This window comes from Salvelinus alpinus, chromosome 20 (genome assembly GCF_045679555.1).
Source record: "Salvelinus alpinus chromosome 20, SLU_Salpinus.1, whole genome shotgun sequence".
Classification (NCBI taxonomy): Eukaryota; Metazoa; Chordata; class Actinopteri; order Salmoniformes; family Salmonidae; genus Salvelinus; species Salvelinus alpinus.
In genome coordinates, this window is record NC_092105.1 from 7,264,122 (window position 1) to 7,286,617 (window position 22,496).

Sequence of the window (22,496 nt, forward strand, 5' to 3'; positions counted from 1 at the left end):
TATAAATCATCCCTTCCCTTTGACGAAATTCTTTTGTTGGCACTCCAATATGTCCCAAAACATCACAAATGGTCCTTTTGTTCGATTTAATTCCGTCGATATATATCCAAAATGTCAATTTATTTGGCGCGTTTGATCCAGAAAAACACAGCTTCCAACTTTCGCAACGTCACTACAAAATAAATCAAAAGTTACATGTAAACTTTACCAAAACATTTCAAACTACTTTTGTAATACAACGTTAGGTATTTTTAAACGTTATAATCTATCAATTTGAAGACGGGATGATCTGTGTTCAATACAAAAAGAAAACAAACTGACGCTACTTTTTTGGGAACGTGCCTCTCTCAAACAATTTACTTCATGTGACCCTCCTTTACGATAGCCCTACTTCTTCACTACACAAAGGAATAACCTCAACCGATCTCCAAGGACTGGTGACATCCAGTGGAAGTGGTAGGAACTGCAAACAAGTCCCTTAGAAATCTGGTGTCTCTAAGAAACCTCATTGAAAAGACAGTGACCTCAATTTTTTTTAAATTCTGAATGGTTTGTCCTCGGGGTTTTGCCTGCTACATAAGTTATGTTATTCTCACAGACATGATTCAAACAGTTTTAAAAACTTCAGAGTGTTTTCTATCCAAATCTACTAATAATATGCACATCTTATATTCTGGAGATGAGTAGAAGGCAGTTGCATTTTGGCATGCTATTTATCCAAAAGTGAAAATACTGCCCAGAAGAAGTTAAAGATTAACTTCTTGTGAATCCAACCACGGTGTCAGATTTAAAAAATGCTTTACGGCGAAAGCATACCTTACGATTATTTGAGAACATAGCCCAGCAGACAAATCATTAAAAACAGTAACCAGCCAAGTAGAAGAGTTACACAAGTCAGAAATAGAGATAAAATGATTCCCTTACCTTTGATCATCTTCATATGGTTGCACTCAGCAGACATTCATTTACTCAATAAATGTTCCTTTTGTTCGATAAAGTCTTTTTATATACAAAAACCTCAGTTTTGTTTGCATTTTCTTCAGTAATCCACAGGCTCAAACGCAGTCAAAACAGGCAGACAAAAAAATCAAAATTGTATCCGTGAAGTTCATAGAAACATGTAAAACGATGTATATATTCAATCCTCAGGTTGTTTTCAGCCTAAATAATCAATAATATTTCAACCGGACAATAACGTTGTCAATTTAAAAGGTAAACAAGAAACGCACTCTCTCCGTCTCGCGCATGAAACAGCTCTGTGTGGCACTTTAGGGTCCACTCATTCAGACTGCTCTTATTTCCTCATTTTTCAGAATACAAGCCTGAAACAATTTCTAAAGACTGTTGACATCACGTGGAAGGCATAGAAACTGCAATCTGAGTCCTAAGTCAATGGATACTGTAATGGCATTGAATAGAAAACTAGAAAACCCCCCAAAAAACTACTTCCTGAATGGATTTTTCTCAGGTTTTTGCCTGTCACATCAGTTCTGTTATACTCACAGACACTATTTTAACAGTTTTGGAAACTTTAGAGCTTTTTCTATCCAAATCTACCAGCTTTGTGCATATCATATCATATCTTCTGGGCCCGAGAAGCAGGCAGTTTAATTTGGGCATGCATTCCATCCAAAATTCCGAATGCTGCCCCCTACCCTAGAGAAGTTAAAGAGTGCAGGAGATGTTCCAGAAATGAAATAATTAAATCTAAATCTACATACAGCTGTTATGTTGTGTACTTATCAACAAACTCACACACTTTCTTATCAGGGCCTTCCACACATTTTGGGATATCTCAACGTGTATGTATGGACTACATCTAGCCTGGTACTCCACCCCAGAGCCATATATTGTGTTCGTCTCATACACAGTTCACAGCTGGTATAAAAGGTGCAGTGAAATGCTTATGTGCTAGCTCCTTCAACAATTAAATACCATGCGTCATAGAATGTCCTTCAAGCCAATCAGAAATGAGTATTCAGCAATGCCATGGTATAATCAATAATAACATTATGATGCATTTACATGACACCGTATAATCCAATAGCAGTTCATGGCATTTACATTTTTTTTAAACAATGCTGTGTAACTGAAAGTCTATAATTAGAATCCACATACTTGTCATGACTGGATTAATGGAATGCTCAAAGGGGCAACATGTTGTCCATTCTAAATGGTGGCCCAACTCTATATACATTATAGCTCTGCTCCACCCTGTACAATGAATCCATGACATCATCAACGGGCATGATCAGATCTCTCATTAATGCTTTTTGACAAAGGTTTCAAACATATAATGTTGTGGCAGGGTTGCTTTGTGGTATATTGCATTTTGCAGACCAATCCAACTCTGAAGTCTATATGTTCACCTTGCTGAGCATTTGTTGGCATTTGGTAATCTTTTAGTTGCCTTGTGGCCATCTCATCACTTTGGGACCTCACTCTCACTCTCCATCCCACCTCACCTCTCTCACAGATTGTGGTGCAAAGACTGGCTGACCAGGTGCCCATGCTGATCCGTTACTTCATCCTGAAGCAGTCAGCCAAGATTGTGTGCAGTGAAATGCTGGATCTGCTACACAGAGATGACACTGATAACATCATACAGGAGGATTCAGAGATCGGACAGAATCGTGCAAAGTTGCAGACCCAAGTGGATCGCCTTGTACAGGCCAATGACAAGCTCAGCAGCCTCAGAGGGTGACATCTTGACGATTCAAAAAATCTGAGATGATGCCAAGAAAAGAAACAGGTTAAAACCTCTTAAGGATCCAACCCTTTTTTTCAATTTTCATCTAAAATGACATACCAAAATCTAACTGCCTGTGAATGTGAAATTATTACAGGAGAATAAACCTTTGAAATGCAAGAGAAAGGTCACAATGTATTATTCCAGGTTAGACACAATTTTTATGTTAGCCGCTAGATGGCAGAAGTGCATGTGCAAAGTTTTAGACTGATCCAATAAACTATTGCATTTCTGTTAAAATGTTGTGTCAAGTCTGACTAAATGTGCCTAAGTGGTTTATTGATTCATTTTCGAGTTAATAACTGTGCACTCTTCTCAAACAATAGCATGGTATTATTTCACTGTAATAGCTACTGTAAATTGGACAATGCAGTTAGATTAACAGGAATTTAAGCTTTCTGCCAACATCAGATATGTCTATGTCCTGGGAAATGTTCTTGTTACTGTTAAGATATGTTATCAAGGTTTAAGATAAATGATTAAATAATTCTACCCAGAAACTTCACCATTAGGATTAGAGGTTATGTAGCATGGACAAGGGGTAATTAAAAATTATAACCATTGTGTGCGTTAGTGTATTGGAATAGACTTTTGAAGCAGCTTTGTCCTTGTCGGAGAGAAGGAGGGACATTTAGGACGCTATGACGCTATGTGTGATATATAAACTAATGTACATGGTAGTTTGAGTAGAGCTCTCGAGAATAAACGTTATTGATTAATTTGGTGGCTGGTCTTTGTCTATGTTATGCAAATAAGAACCTTACACATTCTTAGAAACGGAGAGAGTGTTTGCTTTGTTATAATTGAATTGGTTAACAAAAACATAGGAATCAAATTCCTCCACTAGGAGGTTTGCCTTGTGATCTAACCAAAATCGATAGGAATCAGGTCCGAGATGACCTGAGGTAAGGTGCGCTATCCTAAATAAAACTAAGTTTAATTATAGGAGGGATTAAGAAGGGATATAGTAGGTGTTGTTAGAAAGGATGGTCAGTTTGTACAAATAGGACAGCCATAAATTCAATAGACATACCTAAATAAACTCCTAAGACCTAAATCGACTATCTGTATATGGGAAGCAGTCTGAGACTATGAAAAGTAGCGATAGATATATTAAAACAGGTGAGGATATAAACTAGGCTTGGTGAGAAAGAAAGGTAATTCTATGCGAACAAGATAACTTAACCTATTCAATATTAAAATAAATTAATATCCAAAAAGGAGGAGAAGGAAACCTAAATTAGCGGAGTGAGATACGAGATATTGGTGTACTTTAAACGACCTCCGACACAACCCGAAATAAGAGGTTAACCTCTCTGGGGCAGGTGGGACGCAAACGTCCCACCGGCCAATAGCCAGGGAAAATACAGTGTGCCAAATTCAAATAACATGATATAAAAATCTAACTTTCATTAAATCACACATGTAAGATACCAAATTAAAGCTACACTCGTTGTGAATCCAGCCAACATGTCAGATTTCAAAAAGGCTTTTCGGCGAAAGCATAAGATGCTATTATCTGATGATAGCACAACAGTAAACAAAGAGAGTAGCATAATTCAACACTGCAAGCACGACACAAAACGCAGAAATAAAATATAAATCATGCCTTTGACGAAATTCTTTTGTTGGCACTCCAATATGTCCCATAAACATCACAAATGGTCCTTTTGTTCGATTAATTCCGTCGATATATATCCAAAATGTCAATTTATTTGGCGCGTTTGATCCAGAAAAACACAGCTTCCAACTTTCGCCAAGTCACTACAAAATATATCAAAAGTTACATACTATAAAGTTCAGAATACTTTTGTAATACAACGTTAGGTATCTTTAAACGTTAATAATCGATCAATTTGAAGACGGGATGATCTGTGTTCAATACAAAAAGAAAACAAACTGACGCAACTTTTTTCATAACGTGCCTCTTCTCAAAAAATGTACTTCATGTGACCCTCATTTACGATAGCCCTACTTCTTCACTACACAAAGGAATAACCTCAACCGATTTCCAAGGACTGGTGACATCCAGTGGAAGCGGTAGGAACTGCAAGCAAGTCCATTAGAAATCTGGTGTCTCTAAGAAACCTCATTGAAAAGACAGTGACATCAAAAAAATATAAATTCTGAATGGTTTGTCCTCAGGGTTTTGCCTGCTACATAAGTTCTGTTATTTTCACAGACATGATTCAAACAGTTTTAGAAACTTCAGAGTGTTTTCTATCCAAATCTACTAATAATATGCACATCTTATATTCTGGGGATGAGTAGCAAGCAGTTGAATTTTGGCATGCTATTTTTCCAAAAGTGATGGAACGGAGCTGCCTCTCACGTGAACGCGCGTGTTGAATGCATGGTCACCTCATGGCAGTGATTACTAATTTCTGTCTCCTTCGACCCCCCTTCACATTAGAGTCATCAGACTTAGTTCTATTGACTGTTGACATCTAATGGAAGCCGTAGGAAGTGAAAACCCATCCATATCTCTCTGTATTTTCAATGAGAGCTTGGTTGAAAATATGGCACCCCCAGAAAAAATCCAAACAGGAAGTGGAACTTCTCAGGTTTTTGCCTGCCATATGAGTCCTGCTAATCTCACAGACATAATTCAAACAGTTTTAGAAACTTTAGAGTGTTTTCTATCCAATACTAATAGTAATATGCATATATTAGTAACTGGGACTGAGGAGCAGGCCGTTTACTCTGGGCACCTTTCATCCACGCTACTCAATACTGCCCCTGCAGCCATAAGAAGTTAAACATATTGCAAATGTACAAAAGTCAACTAGCAAGTCAGTGTCCATCAGTCAATTAGATAATTTCAGACACCAAACTGATACAAACTGACACCACACCCACTTTTTCCAACTCGTTTAGAAGCCAACTATCACATATTTCAGAGCAGGCCCAAAATTCACAGCGCCTTCAGTTGAACTTTTTATGGCTGCAGGGGCAGTATTGAGTAGCTTGGATGAAAGGTGCCCATTGCAAACAGCCTGCTCCTCAGTCATAGTTCCTAATATTTGCATATTATTATTCGTATTGGATAGAAAACACTCCAAAGTTTCTAAAACTGTTTGAATTATGTCTGTGAGATTAACAGAACTCATATTGGCAGGCAAAATCCTGAGTTGAAATCAAAACAGGAAGTCAGAAATCTGAGCTTGTCTGTATTCACCAGAGTCCTTTAAGAAATCCAATTGAGTTATGACTGAGGTTGCACTGCCTCGGGGTTCCACTAGATGTCAACAATCAATAGAAATTCCAATGATACTTCTATGATGTTGTGGGAGAGAATGAGAGCAGAATCAGTCAGGTGTCCATCAAGCAGCCATGCGCCTATCATGCCACTTCCTCATGCAAGCCACTGACGTTCCATTGCTCACGGAGACAAGAACGAATACTCCGGTTGGAACTTTATTGAAGATAAATGTTAACTTCTTTGGGCTGCAGGGGCAGTTTTGAGTAACGTGGATGAAAGGTGCCCATTTCAAACGGCCTCATACTCAATTATTGCTCGTACAATATGCATATTATTATTACTATTGGATAGAAAACACTATCTAAAACCGTTTGATTTATATCTGTGAGTAAAACAGAACTCATTTTGCAGCAAAATTCCTGTCAGAAAGTGAAAACTCTCAAATCGAGGCTCTGTTCCAGGGCCTACCTAATTTTTTGCTTGAAATCTATTAGTATACATGCACTTCATACGCCTTCCACTAGATGTCAATAGGCAGTGAGAGAAGAAATGGAGTATATAGCTTGATCTGAGGTCGAATAAGAGCTCTTGGCATGACGTGACACCAATTTCCTGTTTTCAGGAAGACGCGAGAAGGAACCTGGGATTGCCTTCTGAAAAGCTGTCGTTATAGACGGCTACTATCTCCGGCTTTGATTTTATTTGATAAATGTGACATTATCATCGTAAAGTATGTTTATTCAATCTAGTTTAATCAGATTATTGAAATTTTTTCGGGAGTTTTGGCGTGTTCCGTTCTCTGAGTTTGTTGACGATGAAGAGCTTCGCCCCACTTGGCAAGTTTTGCTTGTTAAATTGAGAGGGAAAAAGGCCGTTCTAAAACCAAACAACGATTGTTCTGGACAAAGGACCCCTTGTACAACATTCTGATGCAAGATCATCAAAAGTAGGACCCATTTATGATGTTATTTCATATATCTGTCGAACATGTGTACGATTAGTTTGCGCCCAGATTTTGGGCGCTCTCTCGCCATAACGTAAGCTGCATGTCGTAATGAAGTTATTTTTAGAATTCTAACACAGCGATTGCATTAAGAACTAAGCTATCTTTAATTTGCTGTCCAACATGTATTTTTTAGTAACGTTTATGATTAGTTATTGATTAGATTAGGTGCCTTTCCAAGATTTCTCTGGACATTGTTATTGCATTTTGCCTAGTATTCACATTGTATAACCACGATTTGTGCCGCTAAATATGCACATTTTCGAACAAACAATATATGTACTGTGTAATATCATGTAATCCTTTACAGCCCCGGCGTTCCGCTAGCGGAACTCCTCCCACATTCCACTGAAAAGGCAGAGCGCGAAATTCAAAAAATATTTTTTTGAAATATTTAACTTTCACACATTAACAAGTCCAATACAGCAAATGAAAGATACACATCTTGTGAATCCAGTCAACATGTCTGATTTTTAAAATGTTTTACAGCGAAAACACCACATATATTTATGTTAGCTCACCACCAAATACAAAAAAGGACAGACATTTTTCACAGCACAGGTAGCATGCACGAAACCAACCAAACTAACCAAGAACCAACCAAACTAACCAAGAAACAACGTCATCAGATGACAGTCCTATAACATGTTACACAATAAATCTATGTTTTGTTAGAAAAATGTGCATATTTGAGGTATAAATCAGTTTTACAGTGCTGCTACCATCACAGCTACCGTCAGAAATAGCACCGAAGCAGCTAGAACAATTACAGAGACCAAATTGAAATACCTAAATACTCATCATAAAACATTTATGAAAAATACATGGTGTACAGCAAATGAAATACAAACATCTTCTGAATCCAGCCAATATTTCCGATTCTTTAAGTGTTTTACAGCGAAAACACAATATAGTATTATATTAGCCTAGTATTCACATTGTATAACCACGATTTGTGCCGCTAAATATGCACATTTTCGAACAAACAATATATGTACTGTGTACGGTCCCGTGTGGCTCAGTTGGTAGAGCATGGCGCTTGCAACGCCAGGGTTGTGGGTTCATTCCCCACGGGGGGACCAGGATGAATATGTATGAACTTTCCAATTTGTAAGTCGCTCTGGATAAGAGCGTCTGCTAAATGACTTAAATGTAAATGTAATTAGCATCCTACAATAGCCAAAAACACAACAGCATTGATTCAAGCCAACAGTAGCGATAACAAATAAACCAGCAAAAGATATACATTTTTTCACTAACCTTCTCAAGATTCCTCAGATGACAGTCCTATAACATCATATTACACAATACATATATTGTTTGTTCGAAAATGTGCATATTTAGTGGCACAAATCGTGGTTATACAATGTGAATACTAGGCAAAATGCAATAACAATGTCCGGAGAAATCTTGGAGAGGCACCTAATCTAATCAAATAACTATTCATAAACGTTACTAAAAAATACATGTTGGACAGCAAATTAAAGATAGCTTAGTTCTTAATGCAATCGCCGTGTTAGAATTCTAAAAATAACTTCAGTACGACATCCAGCTTACGTTACTGCGAGAGAGCGCCCAAAATCAAAGCGGAAAACACAACGACACATTTTCCACAGAAATAGGAAATAACATCATAAATGGGTCCTACTTTTGCTGATCTTCCATCAGAATGTTGTACAAGTGGTCCTTTGTCCAGAACAATCGTTGTTTGGATTTAGAATGTCATTTTTCCCTCTCGAATGAGCAAGCAAAACTTGCCAAGTGGCGCGAAGCTGTCCATCGTGAACAAACGCAAAGAACGGAACACGCCAAAACTCCCGAAAAAAATTCTATAATCTGATTAAACTATATTGAAAAAACATACTTTACGATGATATTGTCACATTTATCAAATAAAATCAAAGCTGGAGATAGTAGCCGTCTATAACGACAGCTTTTCAGAAGGCAATCCCCGGTTCTTATTCGACCTCAGATCAAGCTATATCAATCAAGTTTATTTTATATAGCCCTTCGTACATCAGCTAATATCTCGAAGTGCTGTACAGACACCCAGCCTAAAACCCCAAACAGCAAGCAATGCAGGTGTAGAAGCACGGTGGCTAGGAAAAACTCCCTAGAAAGGCCAAAACCTAGGAAGAAACCTAGAGAGGAACCAGGCTATGAGGGGGGGCCAGTCCTCTTCTGGCTGTGCTGGGTGGAGATTATAACAGAACTATGCCAAGATGTTCAAAATGTTCATAAGTGACAAGCATGGTCAAATAATAATCATGAATAATTTTCAGTTGGCTTTTCATAGCCGATCATTAAGAGTTGAAAATAGCAGGTCTGGGACAGGTGGCGGTTCCATAACCGCAGGCAGAACAGTTAAAACTGGAATAGCAGCAGGGCCAGGCGGACTGGGGACAGCAAGGAGTCATCATGCCCGGTAGTCCTGACGTATGGTCCTTGGGCTCCGGTCCACCGAGAGAGAGAAAGAAAGAGAGAAGGAGAGAAGGAGATAATTAGAGAGAGCCAAGATTTTCAAAATGTTCATAAATGACAAGCATGGTCAAATAATAATCAGGAATAAAAGTCAGTTGGCTTTTCATAGCCGATCATTAAGAGTTGAACAGGTAGGGGTTCCATAACCGCAGGCAGAACAGTTGAAACTGGAACAGCAGCAAGGCCAGGTGGACTGGGGACAGCAAGGAGTCATCATGCCCGGTTTGCCGTGACGTATGGTCCTAGGGCTCAGGTTCTCCGAGAGAGAGAAAGAAAGAGAGAACGAGAGAATTAGAGAGAGCATACTTAAATTCACACAGGACACTGGATAAGATAGGAGAAGTACTCCAGGTATAACCAACTGACCCTAGCCCCCCGACACATAAACTACTGCAGCATAAATACTGGAGGCTGAGACAGGAGGGGTCAGGAGACACTGTGGCCCCGTCCGATGATACCCCCGGACAGGGCCAAACAGGAAGGATATAACCCCACCCACTTTGCCAAAGCACAGCCCCCACACCACTAGAGGGATATCTTCAACCACCAACTTACAATCCTGAGACAAGGCCGAGTATAGCCCACAAAGATCTCCACCACAGCACAAACCAAGGGGGGGCGCCAACCCAGACAGGAAGATCACGTCAGTAACTCAACCCACTCAAGTGACGCACCCCTCCTAGGGACGGCATGAAAGAGCACCAGTAAGCCAGTGACTCAGCCCCTGTAATAGGGTTAGGGGCAGAGAATCCCAGTGGAGAGAGGGGAACCGGCCAGGCAGAGACAGCAAGGGCGGTTCGTTGCTCCAGAGCCTTTCCGTTCACCTTCACACTCCTGGGCCAGACTACACTCAATCATATGACCTACTGAAGAGATAAGTCTTCAGTAAAGACTTAAAGGTTGAGACCGAGTCTGTGTCTCTCACATGGGTAGGCAGACTATTCCATAAAAATGGAGATCTATAGGAGAAAGCCCTGCCTCCCGCTGTTTGCTTAGAAATTCTAGGGACAATTAGGAGGCCTGCGTCTTGTGACCGTAGCGTACGTGTAGGTATGTACGGCAGGACCAACTCGGAAAGATAGGTAGGAGCAAGCCCATGTAACGCTTTATAGGTTAACAGTAAAACCTTGAAATCAGCCCTTGCCTTAACAGGAGGCCAGTGTAGGGAAGCTAGCACTGGAGTAATATGATCAAATTTCTTGGTTCTAGTCAGGATTCTTGCAGCCGTATTTAGCACTAACTGAAGTTTATTTAGTGCTTTATCCGGGTAGCCGGAAAGTAGAGCATTGCAGTAGTCTAATCTAGAAGTAACAAATGCATGGATACATTTTTCTGCATCATTTTTGGACAGAAAATTTCTGATTTTTGCAATGTTACGTAGATGGAAAAAAGCTGTCCTTGAAACAGTCTTGATATGTTCGTCAAAAGAGAGATCAGGGTCAAGAGTAACGCCGAGGTCCTTCACAGTTTTATTTGAGACGACTTTACAACCATCAAGATTAATTGTCAGATTTAACAGAAGATCTCTTTGTTTCTTGGGACCTAGAACAAGCATCTCTGTTTTGTCAAAGTTTAAAAGTAGAAAGTTTGCAGCCATCCACTTCCTTATGTCTGAAACACAGGCTTCTAGCGAGGGCAATTTTGAGGCTTCACCATGTTTCATTGAAATGTACAGCTGTGTGTCATCCGCATAGCAGTGAAAGTTAACATTATGTTTTCGAATAACATCCCCAAGAGGTCAAATATATAGTGACACATATACAGTGGGGAGAACAAGTATTTGATACACTGCCGATTTTGCAGGTTTTCCTACTTACAAAGCATGTAGAGGTCTGTAATTTTTATCATAGGTACACTTCAACTGTGAGAGACGGAATCTAAAACAAAAATCCAGAAAATCACATTGTATGATTTTTAAGTAATTAATTTGCATTTTATTGCATGAAATAAGTATTTGATCACCTACCAACCAGTAAGAATTCCGGCTCTCACAGACCTGTTAGTTTTTCTTTAAGAAGCCCTCCTGTTCTCCACTCATTACCTGTATTAACTGCACCTGTTTGAACTCGTTACCTGTATAAAAAACACCTGTCCACACACTCAATCAAACACACTCCAACCTCTCCACAATGGCCAAGACCAGAGAGCTGTATAAGGACATCAGGGATAAAATTGTAGACATGCAACAGGCTGGGATGGGCTACAGGACAATAGGCAAGCAGCTTGGTGAGAAGGCAACAACTGTTGGCGCAATTATTAGAAAATGGAAGAAGTTCAAGATGACGGTCAATCACCCTCGGTCTGGGGCTCCATGCAAGATCTCACCTCGAGGGGCATCAATGATCATGAGGAAGGTGAGTTATCAGCCCAGAACTACACGGCAGGACCTGGTCAATGACCTGAAGAGAGCTGGGACCACAGTCTCAAAGAAAACCATTAGTAACACACTACACCGTCATGGATTAAAATCCTGCAGCGCACGCAAGGTCCACCTGCTCAAGCCAGCGCATGTCCAGGCCCGTCTGAAGTTTGCCAATGACCATCTGGATGATCCAGAGGAGGAATGGGAGCAGGTCATGTGGTCTGATGAGACAAAAATAGAGCTTTTTGGTCTAAACTCCACTCGCCGTGTTTGGAGGAAGAAGAAGGATGAGTACAACCCCAAGAACACCATCCCAACCGTGAAGCATGGAGGTGGAAACATCATTCTTTGGGGATGCTTTTCTGCAAAGGGTACAGGATGACTGCACCGTATTGAGGGGAGGATGGATGGGGCCATGTATCGCGAGATCTTGGCCAACAACCTCCTTCCCTCAGTAAGAGCATTGAAGATGGGTCGTGGCTGGGTCTTCCAGCATGACAACGACCCGAAACACACAGCCAGGGCAACTAAGGAGTGGCGCCGTAAGAAGCATCTCAAGGTCCTGGAGTGGCCTAGCCAGTCTCCAGACCTGAACCCAATAGAAAATCTTTGGAGGGAGCTGAAAGTCCGTATAGCCCCGCGACAGCCCCGAAACCTGAAGGATCTGGAGAAGATCTGTATGGAGGAGTGGGCCAAAATCCCTGCTGCAGTGTGTGCAAACCTGGTCAAGAACTACAGGAAACGTATGATCTCTGTAATTGCAAACAAAGGTTTCTGTACCAAATATTAAGATCTGCTTTTCTGATGTATCAAATACTTATGTCATGCAATAAAATGCAAATTAATTACTTAAAAATCATACAATGTGATTTTCTGGATTTTTGTTTTAGATTCCGTCTCTCATAGTTGAAGTGTACCCATGATAGAAATTACAGACCTCTACATGCTTTGTAAGTAGGAAAACCTGCAAAATCGGCAGTGTATCAAATACTTGTTCTCCCCACTGTACATACACTATACACTCCATTTCTTCTCTCACTGCCTATTGACATCTAGTGGAAGGCGTATGAAGTGCATGTATACTAATAGATTTCAAGCAAAAGATTAGGTAGGCCCTGGAACAGAGCCTCGATTTGAGATTTTTCACTTTCTGACAGGAAGTTTGCTGCAAAATGAGTTCTGTTTTACTCACAGATATAATTCAAACGGTTTTAGAAACTTGAGAGTTTTTTCTATCCAATAGTAATAATAATATGCATATTGTACGAGCAAGAATTGAGTACGAGGCCGTTTGAAATGGGCACCTTTCATCCAAGTTACTCAATACTGCCCCTGCAGCCCAAAGAAGTTAAAACATAATAAAAACATAAAACACATAGTTACGTTCTAGCTGCGGGTCCAGTTCTGACATTATGTGTAGACCTATATGAGGCGACCCCGAATCCCAAGTTTCGGCTCGATAGGTTATTCGGTGCCTGAGCAAGACCTTAATTGGTGCTGAAATTCCACCTTTTTCCATGCCTTGCTTCCGGTACCTCGGGTTGTCACAGGAAGCTGAAAGTGAACACATATCCTCCTTGGGGTAGGCTCTTATAGAATTTTGAGTTTTAAGTCTTTATGTTAAGAACTGACTTATTTACAGTGGGTTAAATGACTGTGTGTTATTTCATAAAATCACATAAAATCACAGAATTCTCACAGAGCTTCGAAACCCACTTAAAAAATGTTCGTCTGAACACACTGCAACTGGATCTGTAACTTTTTTGAAAAATAAACTCCTTTTTGTGTATATTACCAATTGTATAATGTACGATTTCTCTTAAATTACGATAAATTACGATAGATAAATGGCTAGTTCTTTTTTTCCTGACATCGTAGGTTTATGTACTTTGACATCAAGCGGTCAAATTAGTGCTCTTTTTTTTGTTTTTGACCTTTAATCCCAGAAAAATGGCCATAACTCAAAAAGCGTTGAGACCTCGATGCCATCTTGTTCGGGGCCAACTGCCCATTATGCCAAACCTATGCTCACCAAGTTTCGTCTTCAAAATCTTTTCCGTTTATGAGAAAAGGCCACGTACATTTGCAATATGATTGTGCATTTGCAATATGATTTATTTGCCCTCTGGTGGGAATTTCCAGGACAGCGGAAAAATGACAAAAATTGGAACATTTTATAAAACGGAAACCGAATGTCCGAGAGACTTCGTTCGATGACTTCCTGAAAGATCTGGCCCCCGTGCACGGCCCGACGTTGTTTGCGAATTTAACAAACGTTGGCGGATGTCTAGTAAGGGACCGTACATTTGCAATGTGGTGTTTCTCACTAACCATACGGCAAAATGACAAAGAGGTCCCTTATGTAGGCTGCTATATTGTGATCACTATATCTGATAGATCTAGATACTGCTTTCAAGCTATTTCTGCAATAGTCGTAAAGATGTGATCAATACATGTTGATAATTTCATTCCTGTGCTGTTTGTAACTACCCTGGTAGGTTGACTGATAACCTGAACCAGGTTGCAAGCACTGGTTACAGTTTTGAAGCCTTTTCTTGAGTGGGCAGCTTGATGAAAGCCTGTCAATATTTAAAATGAAAGCCCGTCAATATTTAAATCACCCAGAAAATATACCTCTCTGTTTATATCACATACATTATCAAGCATTTCACACATGTTATCCAGATACTGACTGTTAGCACTTGGTGGTCTATAGCAGCTTCCCACCAGAATGGGCTTTAGGTGAGGCAGATGAACCTGTAGCCATATTACTTCAACACTATTTACCATGAGATCCATTCCAATATTTAACGTAATGTGGTACTGAATATAACAGCAACACCTCCACCATTGGTATTTCTATCTATTCTGTAAATGTTATAACCTTGTATTGCAACCACTCTATCAGCAAAGGTATTAACTAAGTGAGTTGCATAGATAGTCAGAATATGAATGTCATCTGTTAGTAGCAAATTATTGATTTCATGAACCTTAAGCTACAAATTTTAACTTGGGCTATTTTGAGCACTTTTCTTCCGGGATGCTTGCTTGTTTTCATTTCTTTACACTTAGCAGAAATAGATATGTTCATGTTAGTGCAGGGTGAGCTGCATACAGTTGTCTTCCTCCTAGGGCACACTGCCTCAGTATACATTTAGTTGAAAGGCACATGATTACAGCATACAAGAGCTGTAGGATCAGCAGAGGCATTCAGGGAAGTTAGGTTATGTCACACCCTGATCTGTTTCAGCTGTCTTTGTGATTGTCTCCACCCCCTCCAGGTGTCACCCATCCTTCCCATTATTCCCAGTGTATTTATTCTCTGTTTGTCTGTTGCCAGTTCGTCTTGTCTTGTCAAGCTTACCAGCGTGTTTTTCCAAGATCCTGTTTTTTCCTAGTGTCTGTTTTTCTAGTCCTCCCAGTTCTGACCTCTTGCCTGCCCTGACACTAAGCCTGCCTGCCTGACCTCGAGCCTGCCTGACCACTCAACCTGCCCTGACCTCGAGCCTGCCTGACCACTCAGCCTACCCTGACCTCGAACCTCCCTGACCACTCAGCCTGCCCTGACCTCGAGCCTGCCTGACCACGCAGCCTGCCCTGACCTCAAGCCTGCCTGTTGCCCTGTACCGTTTGGACTGACCTGGTTTTTGAACTTTTGCCTGTCCTCGACTGCCTGTTGTTGTTTAATAAATATCAGAGACTCGAACCATTGGCCTCTAATGTCTGCGTCTGGGTCTCACCCTGTGACGTTATAGGCTACTTACATTGTGTCTACCAACCCCCCTGATGTAATGTACATTTTCTGAAGCATTATGACAACTCTGCGTCACAACGGTAGGGATTAACTGAGCTGTGCTTGGGTCATTGATAAGTCATTGTCTCAATGTAGCCTTTATAATGCTGTGAAAGGATCCAGGAACCCAAATAATTTGGGTGGATCCCATCCTCCTCATAAAACATGTTTTGTTTCCAAACGGTATCGTAATTGTCGACAAAAGTTACACCCATTGAGCTGCAATAATCACGTAGCCAGTTGTGAAGTCCTGACGTACTATATTCAGCTTAGTAATGTAAGAGCAGCTTAGGGAGCAGCTTAGTAATGTAATTTACTCGAGCTCTGGGATAGGACATTGTTTGTGCACCAAGAACGTTCACTATTCTTACCATGGAGCTGCCCAAAATCACAGCTGGCGAGAAGGATGAGGAAATCCGCCCACTCCCACGCTTCACAGTATTCGGAGAACCCTTTATGGACGGGCGAGAGGCAGGATAACTTGAGGCCATTGCTCCCGGTGCTGGTCTCCGACAGATGGAGAAGCCCCGCTCGATCCAGAGCAGGAACGGAAGGTTGCCGACGCCGACTTCGAAATCGTAGCAGTAGGCTGCAGACACATGCTGCAGACACATGCACCCCCAGCGACGAAGGTACAGGAAGATTAGGCTCCAGGACGGCAATACTATTGTTTGTATCCTCTCTGGGCCTCTCGATGGGAATGTAGACTGCTTTTCCGGAGGCCACTGTCTTCGGCTTCCACGGTAAAAACTCAACTCGTCGTGTTCTCCCACTTAAAAAGATGAGAGGCCTGTAATTTTTATCATAGGTACACTTCAACTATGACAGACAAAATTAGAAAAAAAATCCAGAAGGATGAGGAAATCCTCCCACTCCCACGCTTCACAGGATTCGGAGAACCCTTTATGGACGGGCGAGAGGTAGGATAACTAGAGCCCATTGCTCCCGACAGATGGAGAAGCATTTATGGACGGGCGAGAGGCAGGATAACTAGAGCCCATTGCTCCCGACAGATGGAGAAGCCTCGCTCGATCCAGAGCAGGGATGGAAAGTTTCCGACAACGACTTCTAAATCGTAGCAGTAGGCACTGTGGAATATTTGACCATCATTATATCTCCCACACATCTCAAACCTCAGTTTCCCTCAGTCCATCCCACCTATCTCTGCTGGCCACCCTCCTCGGATTTCTACGCGACATACATCTTTCAACTATGCTGTGATGTTTAAAGCTTCTATTGTGTTCGTTTCATGTTAATTAATTCTATGTTCCCGGTCCAAAATGACCGCCCCATTATAGCTGATTATAAATCCATAAAAATACATATATTATCAGCTAATGTTGTGATAAAAAGATCTGTCAACTTAACTTCTATTTGCTATTTAAGGCCTGTAGGCCTCATTGACCTGAGCTCACACAACTCATTTTTTTGAGTAAATAAAGCATGATATATGGATTATTTTGACGATAGCAAATGCTCGGATGAAAAATATTGTGCTATTTATCACAGCCTACTTGTGTCAAAGTTTAACAAGGACTCTCTCCTCCTCACCAGTGTCATGATCAATAGCCTCACATACAGTATATTGTTTGGTCATTGTGCTGCCACAGAATGAATTGTGAGCAAGGCTTCAAAAAAGCTTTATTTACCAGAGCTGCGAGAAAAGTTCAATATATTATTGAAACAATGTTGCGATTGTTTGTGAGAATCCCAACAGGTGTGGTTCCCGTGGGGGAAAGATTCTATTGGGGAAAGGTTCCCGTGGGGGTTGCCATGGAAGCCAAGAAGGGGAGTGAGGTGTGTGTGTGTGTGTGTGTGTGTGTGTGTGTGTGTGTGTGTGTGTGTGTGTGTGTGTGTGTGTGTGTGTGTGTGTGTGTGTGTGTGTGTGTGTGTGTGTGTGCTCAAAGACACATGCATGTGGAGGTCTGGGAGAGGAAGTGTGTCCATCTGATGAATGGGCATATGCCTGAACTCAATTTTACACACTAATTGTAGTTTCACCCATTAATTTCTATTGAGACGGTCATTTTTGATCGGGAACACCAAAAAGGTGTACAAAAGTTAAATAAAACACCCAAAATGTAATGAAAATCATCAAAATGTATTTTGTGTGTTCAGATGCCCTGTGTGGACAAAGTCATGGGACCTTATGACAATCAGATTAAAACCTTTTCTCAATAGGGGGGCGCTGTTTTCACTTTGTAAAAATTTGTTCCCAAATTAAACTGCCTCGTACTCAATTCTTGCTCGTACAATATGCATATTATTATTACTATTGGATAGAAAACACTCTCTAGTTTCTAAAACCGTTTGAATTATATCTGTGAGTAAAACAGAACTGATTTTGCAGCAAACTTCCTGTCAGGAGCTGAGAAATCTGAAATCCGGGGCTCTGTTCCAGGGTCAGTTTATAAATTTGCATGTAATCTATGGGTCGACATGCACTGCATACGCCTTCCCCAAGATGTCAGTAAGCAGTGAGAATTGGAATGGGGTGTCTAGCTAGATCTGAGGCCGAACAAGAGATGTTGGAACGGAAGGACTGGTCTTTCCATCGTCTGGCCTGACGCAAGATGGACGTCTTGCATTGCGCTCTGAAAAGCTTTCGTTTTATAAGTTAGATATCTCCGGCTCTGATTTAATTTGATATATGTGTTAAAAACATCATAATGTAGTTATTTTAAACCGAGTTATATCAGTTTATATCAGTTTAATGCGATTTTCGGTATTTTCTTTGTTCTGCGTTTTGGAGGGTTGGCCACTTATACGCCACATGGCTAACGTTTGCTGCTAATTACACAGTTGAAGACGACATTCTACAACCGAGCAACGATTATTCTGGACAAAGGACAACTTGTACAAGATTCTGATGGAAGCTCATCAAATAGTAAGAACTATTTATGATGTTAATTCGTATATCTGTCGAAAATGTGTAGACTAATATTCCGCCATTAATTTCGGCGCGGTCTCGCCATAACGTAAGCTGTATGTCGTAGTAACGTTAATTTTAAAAATCTAACACAGCGGTTGCATTAAGAACTAATGTATCTTTAATTTGCTGTCCAACCTGTATTTTTTTGTCAAGTTTATGATTAGTTATTGATTAGATTAGGTGCCTCTCCCAAGATTTCTCCCGACATTTTGTTTGCAGTTTGGCTACTATTCACATTGTTCAACCACGAATTGTACCGCTAAATATGCACATTTTCGAACAAACCATATATGTATTGTGTAATATGATGTTATAGGACTGTCATCTGATGGAGTTTTAGAAGGTTAGTGAAAAAAATTATATATTTTGCTGGATTATTCGCTATCGCCAACGTTATGTTGAATGAATGGGGCTGTGTGGTAGGCTATTGTAGTAAGCTAATATAATGCTATATTGTGTTTTCGCTGTAAAACACTTAAAAAATCTGAAATATTGGCTGGATTCACAAGATGTTTGTCTTTCATTTGCTGTACACTGTGTATTTTTCATAAATGTTTTATGATGACTATTTAGGTAATTCACGTTGCTCTCTGTAGTTATTCTAGTTGCTTTGGTGAGAGTTGTGATGGTGGCTGCAATGTAAAACTATGATTTATACCTGAAATATGCACATTTTTCGAACAAAACATATGCTATACAATAAATATGTTATCAGACTGTCATCTGATGAAGTTGTTTCTTGGTTAGTGATTATTTATATCTTTATTTGGTCGAATTTGTGATAGCTACCTATGCAGTAAAAAAAATGGTGGGAAAAAAAAGTTGGGTCTTTTGCTATCGTGGTTAGCTAATAGAAATACATATTGTGTCTTCCCTGTAAAACATTTTTTTTTAAATCAGAAATGATGGCTGGATTCACAAGATGTGTATCTTTCATCTGGTGTCTTGGACTTGTGATTTCATGATATTTAGATGCTAGTATTTACTTGTGGCGCTATGCTAGGCTATGCTAGTCAGCTTTTTTACTGATGAGGGTGCTCCCGGATCCGGGATGAGTACCAAGTAGAAGATAAATTAACTACGTTTTTCATAGAAAACTTGTAAATCGGTCCAATTCGATCGGAACACAGCAGGAGGGTTAAAGTACAATTTCAATCTATCTAATTGAATAGACTCCACAGTTGAAGATAAATACTTTTACAAAGATTATTAGTATATTAGTAATTGACTGACCTGGTCTCTCCAGATCTCCTAACAGTACTATTTCTAGGGTCAATTTTAGATCAATGCTATGCATTTTCAGCCATTCCTGAACCTGAGACCAGAAACAGTCTACTTTAGGGCAATACCAAAATAAATCATCTATTGATTCTGTATCCTCACAACAAAATCTGCAGAGCTTCGATGATTTTATGCCCCAAATATTCAACCTTTTGTTGGTGGCAAGAATTCAATATAATAATTTCAGCTGAGTCTTGAATCTTGAGTCAATGTATTTATCAACTCATACACCTTGTGCCATGGAATCGGTACATCAAAATTATCTTCCCAACTATTTTGCAATCTGTATGGCACGCTTGTCAACATCCTGGTCCTCAAATGAAACTGGTATACTTTCCTATTTTTATTCCTCCACCAGTTTTGATCCTTTATATTGTGCAGACAGACCAGTTCCCTACCTCCTCCCGGTATCACTTGCCTCCCCATTTTTGGGATAATGCTGTAATCAATTGCTTGTACTCTTGGATTGAGCAGACCTTCCCGTACAATTCTGATAACTCCATGGAATACATAACTCTACCATTCCAATTGACAATATAATTTAAGAACAAAATACAAAAATGTTTCCCATAATCACAGTTATTTTATCAACCAGCACATTTGAGTTCTGCTATAATATTTGTTCTACCTTTTCAGGGGGATGAAATTGAAATTGTAGCCAGCTCTGCAATGCTTTGAAAAAAGTATCCTTTTCAATTAATCGAAAATGAGACATGGCAATCTGCACAAAGGCAAAAAGGCAATTTTGAAACAATGGATGAGCTTTTCTTGTTGTCATTTAAAGGGGTCATTCACCAAATTTGGAAATATACTTAATTGTAAAGACAAAAAGTGACACATCCATTGATCCTGAGACACAATAATAACAAATATGGCTTAGTTTCTTTATTTACTCAATGCCGAAGCCAACATTAGCATCGCTGCTTGTGAAACAATGGAAGTGGTAGGGCCTATGGAAGCATGCTTCACAAAGCATGCCCAAATCCTCAGTCACTTCAAACCAAGTGTCATAGCAACCCACATGCCATAACTAGTTGCACATATACAATATTGGAGGGTTTTATAGGAATTTCCCGTGGAATAACAATTTCTCGGTGAAAACCACCAATACAGCACTACGCATACATTCAGAGGGTAGCTGGTTTCTGTATTACAGTTCTACCAAGAAATCATACCACTGACATACTTCCATGAGTTGTTTTGACTGCAACTCAGCATAAATAAAAAGGTCATTTGATTTTAATTTACAATACATAGTTTTAACTAGTGGTGATTTTAGCTTGTAAATCTTTGTGGGTCAAACTAAAAACATAATTTTTTTAGATGCATGCCAGCAAAGCCACTACACAACACTAAACAATAAACAAATTGCACTATAACAGTGACAAACGGTGCCCACAAACTGTAAAGGTCTACATAAAGTTGTCTCAACAGCTTTCTTTTCAGCACTATGGAGGGATTCCTTACCACAGCTACACCTGGCTATGAGTGGAGCCTTGTCTGGCAACAAAACAGTTCATTCTGCCTCATTTACTGCCTTTAAAAAAAACACCTTAAATGGCTAACTTGCTTGAACAAATGTGGTTTCTACTGACAATTGAGATGTACAAACTATGGCATAAGGGAACGATGAGGGGATAAGAGGCAATGCGTCATTTCGATTAAGACATTAATGAGCGAGCTAGGATGGACGTAGTCAATATAACCATTTGTTCAGCACTTTTGAAATTGACAGCGACAGAATTCAGAACATGGGCCGTTCTTACAGTATTCTCCCTGTACACCAAGTCAGAACCGAAGGATAAATAAAGGTGGCATAGAAGCAGACAATGAAAGCTCTTACAATATTTGATGATTACATTTCTCTAAAACAGGCTATAGGCTACATGTGCACCACCAATCATGGCACAACTACAGAATATTAGCAACCCCTACACTCTATATTTTCCGCTGGCTGCCCCTCCACCACAGAAAGCACTGAGCAAGGCTGAAACACCTGCATTTTGGAGATGCCTTACTCAGGAAAGCAAAAAAGAGACCATGTTTGTATGGAAGCTTTAGTAACTCAATGATTTAAAAAACTTGTTTGCATTGTTTTCAAATTTTATGTGACAAGTATTACTGCCAAAATAACATGCAAAACAGGCAACCCCCACATGCCCTGAAATAACGCCACTTTAATAATGTCTACGTATCCTACATTACTCATCTCATATGTATATATTGTATTCTATACTATCTACTGCATCTTGGCTATGCCGCACGGCCATCACTCATCCATATATTTATATGTACATATTTGTATTCATGCCTTTACATTTGTGTGTATAAGGTAGTCGTTGTGAATTCGTTAGATTACTTGTTAGATATTACCGCGCTGTCGGAACTAGAAGCACAAGCATTTCGCTCCACTCGCATTAACATCTGCTAAACATGTTATGTGACAAAGATAATTTATTTGATTTTATTTTAAATGTTTTGTATGCTGATCAAATGTAGGTATAATTTTTGTAGTCTTTGTTGGTGTAATAACTCTCCTGTGATGATCTGAAGGATCAGCTTACAGTGGGATCACCTTACACATTCCCGCTCTCGTAGAGGGGGACAGAGGGAAGTCGGCTGTTTTATGGTCAGTCATAAAATATGCTGCCCCTATGCTCTGTAGTGATCGGAATCGGAATGGAAACTGTGGA

The 22,496-nt window shown here is 40.0% G+C and overlaps 1 protein-coding gene across 1 annotated transcript in view; it reads left to right on the plus strand.

The window, feature by feature from the left end:
* LOC139546246 (interferon-induced GTP-binding protein Mx2-like) overlaps positions 1-3,450 on the plus strand; it is a 31,550-nt gene extending 28,100 nt beyond the window's left edge. The window contains exon 13 of the mRNA XM_071354391.1: positions 2,477-3,450. Within this exon, the coding sequence (XP_071210492.1) occupies positions 2,477-2,704 (228 nt within the window). The 3' untranslated portion in view covers positions 2,705-3,450. The remainder of the gene's footprint in view (positions 1-2,476) is intronic.
* The last annotated feature ends 19,046 nt before the right edge of the window (positions 3,451-22,496 follow it).